Raw genomic sequence first — 2,984 nt, 5'->3', positions numbered from 1 at the left:
TCTGATTTATTATTACATTGCATTAGTTCTCATAATTTGTTTCTTTGAGAGGAAAGATTTAAGTTTTTAATAGTTGTTCTTATCAGAATAACCATAATCTGTAGCTTTGATATCTGTGTATTCTTATATCTCCATTATATTTTGTTCTCTTTACATATCAGCCTTGCTTTTGGCATATTTTGTTTGCTCAAGTTTAACCTGATAGTAAATATTTTGTCCCAACCAAAATAATATTCTGATGCATACCCTAATCATAAAAATTAGTTCAACATTCAATAGTTTAACTAGCCTCTGACAAAGGGTACTCAAAAACCTCATTCTTCCCACAAAATTTTCTGTAAACACCAGCAAAGGTTTCCAACTTGTATTCTGTGTTATTCCGCTCCTTAGGATCTAGGTAGATCTTCATTATCTTCGAGCCATCAACACGGTACCTATCTCGCTTCCCAACAATCTCTGCAGCTGAGCCTTTCTTTGGTGGCCTCAATATTCTCCTTGTGGCAATCATATCATCGTCCTCAGTAGTTCTCCCCTGGTCAAGCATATCATCAACGATCTGATAAGCCAGACCAACAGCACGCCCTCAAGCCCTCAGCCTCTGCACCTCCTCATCCGACCCCTCGCCAACGATCCCTCCACTCCAAAACCTGCGTTGACGGCGTAGTGGCAAAGCCTGCGCAAACTACGGGGTATTGGTAGCAGGTTCGAATTGTTCTTTCAAAGCTTCTGTGGATTTAAAATATATTTAACAACAAAGTCGGTTGTTACCTGGTCATACTCCAATCTGCTCAAGCAGTGTGTAAGTACGTTTCTCTGTGTTTCATTCAGTTCCAAAAATATTCCTTTAATATCATGACTGATATTTGAGTTGCAAATCATTATTTATTTGATCATCGTGGTTCAGTTCCTATAACAACTGCAGAAGTTCGTTTCCCTAACTCACTCCTTTGCTATAAATTACCTCTGTACCCTGCTCCAAATGTCTCGGTAATTTCTGCACTGTATTATTGTGTAACGTTTCTGCAGGTTCATTTAACTTATTTGCAGTCTAAGTTTATAACGTTTTTTTTTAATATTCATATTCTTTATCGGTTTCCTTGCAGATTTTCTGATAACTTATACGTTTCTTGCTCTATATAACAGTTTATACCTGTTTCATGCAGGCTTTACGACTTTACTCATTCAAATTAGACTAAAACGTCAAGTTTAGCCTTTTTAATTTATAAAGTTTTAAAACGTTTCTTTATAAAGTTTTAATATATATAAAAATATATAAATTTTTTTTTCAAAAGTTTATATTTTGTTTTAAGTGTTAATATATATATTTTATAAAAAGTTTTTAATATAAAATTATTTTATTATTAATATTTAAAGTTTTTTAATATATAGATTAAAAAGTTAAATTTATTTTTAAGATTCTCTCACATATATGAAAGTTTCCTTTAGATAATCATAAAGTTTTGAAAACTTTTTCATAAATATTTAAAAAAAATAAATTTTTTTAATCAAATTTGGTTAGTTTTTAATCAAGGAGGTTAAAATTTTCTTTCATTTTAATCCAAGAGGGTATTTTTTTTTTTCAATATTAAGCATAATTTAATCATTCTTTTTTTCTATCATGTCTACATTAATTCCTGAAATTAAATTAAATAGTACTAATTATCATTCATGGAAAACACATATCTTGTTTATTTTTCGTTTCAAACACCTTTTGGATGTTGCGACTGATAAAACCTTTGAACCCGCTACAACTGCTCCTCAAGCCGACCTCGATAGATGGAAGGCTCAAAATGAGGAAGCACTTGGTTTAATTGGTATTTCAATGGTTCCTGATTTGTATGTTTTAATTGGAAATTGTACAAAAGCACATGAAGCTTGGGAAATTTTAAAAACAACTTATGATAGCTCAAATGAATCCCGAAAAATTCAACTTCAAGATCAACTTGAAGATCTAAGGTATACGGATTTTAAAACTATGGATGAATTCTTATTAAAGTTTGATTCTGTTAATAGTCAATTAACTGGTTTAGGAGTTACTCTAGCTGATTTACGTTTAATTCATCTTATTCTTAAAAAATGTCTTCCTCGTCAATTTCAACAATTTATTACGAATATTCATGCTCAACTTGCTATTCCTAGCTTAGCTACTCAATTAACATATGATATTTTTCGTAATTTATTGCGTCAAGAGGAAGCTAAATTAATTCAATTTGGTACTCTTAAAAGTAGTGAACATGCTTTTATGTCTAAAAATCAAAATCATAATAATACTTTTAGATCCAATAATAATAAACATAATCATAATCATAATCATAATCATAATAATAATCATAAATCTTCTAATTATCAATCTCATTCTAAATCCTATCATAACAATTCTCATAATAATAATCATAATAATACGTACAATAATCAAAGGAATAATTCTCAAACAAGACCCCATTGCACATATTGTGGGAAAGATGGACATATTACTAATAATTGTTTTAAGAAACAAAATGGTAAAAAGCCCATGAATCAAAATAATCAAAATAATCAACATAAACCTCATTATAAGAAAGGTAATAATAATGGTAATTCATCTCGTCATGCATTTACATGTACTTATAATGTTTCTCAACCACTTGAGTGGATTATTGATTCTAGTGCATCTCAACATGTTACTTCTCATAAAGAATGTTTTGAATCTTTGCATCCCAATACTTCTAATATTCCTGTTCAATTAGCTAATAATCATAGTTGTAAAGTTGAAGCTATTGGTGATGTGAATGTTCCTAATGGGAAATTACATGATGTTCTTTATGTTCCTGAATTAAAATCAAATTTGATTTCAGTTCCTAAACTTTGTCAAGATTATAAGATTAACTTTTATAGGGGCATATGTTATATCATTGATCCAAACACTAATCATGTTATTGCTACTGCTAAAATGGATAGTGATAACTTATTCAAGTTCTATGAATTTGCTCCTCCAAAGTATTCTT

General features: G+C 30.1%; 1 protein-coding gene across 1 annotated transcript; it reads right to left on the bottom strand.

The window, feature by feature from the left end:
• Nucleotides 1-280: 280 nt before the first annotated feature.
• Nucleotides 281-1,159, bottom strand: LOC131875830 (small ribosomal subunit protein eS7-like). The gene is made up of 4 exons (XM_059220516.1): nt 1,151-1,159; nt 962-1,048; nt 769-813; nt 281-556 (listed from the first exon to the last, which is right to left on the bottom strand). The coding sequence occupies exons 1-4, from the start codon at nt 1,157-1,159 to the stop codon at nt 281-283; spliced, it is 417 nt and encodes a 138-aa protein (XP_059076499.1).
• Between the last annotated feature and the right edge of the window lie 1,825 nt (nt 1,160-2,984).

Source organism: Cryptomeria japonica, chromosome 5, assembly GCF_030272615.1.
Source record: "Cryptomeria japonica chromosome 5, Sugi_1.0, whole genome shotgun sequence".
NCBI classification, from domain to species: Eukaryota; Viridiplantae; Streptophyta; class Pinopsida; order Cupressales; family Cupressaceae; genus Cryptomeria; species Cryptomeria japonica.
This window is presented reverse-complemented; position numbering and strand designations above follow the sequence as displayed.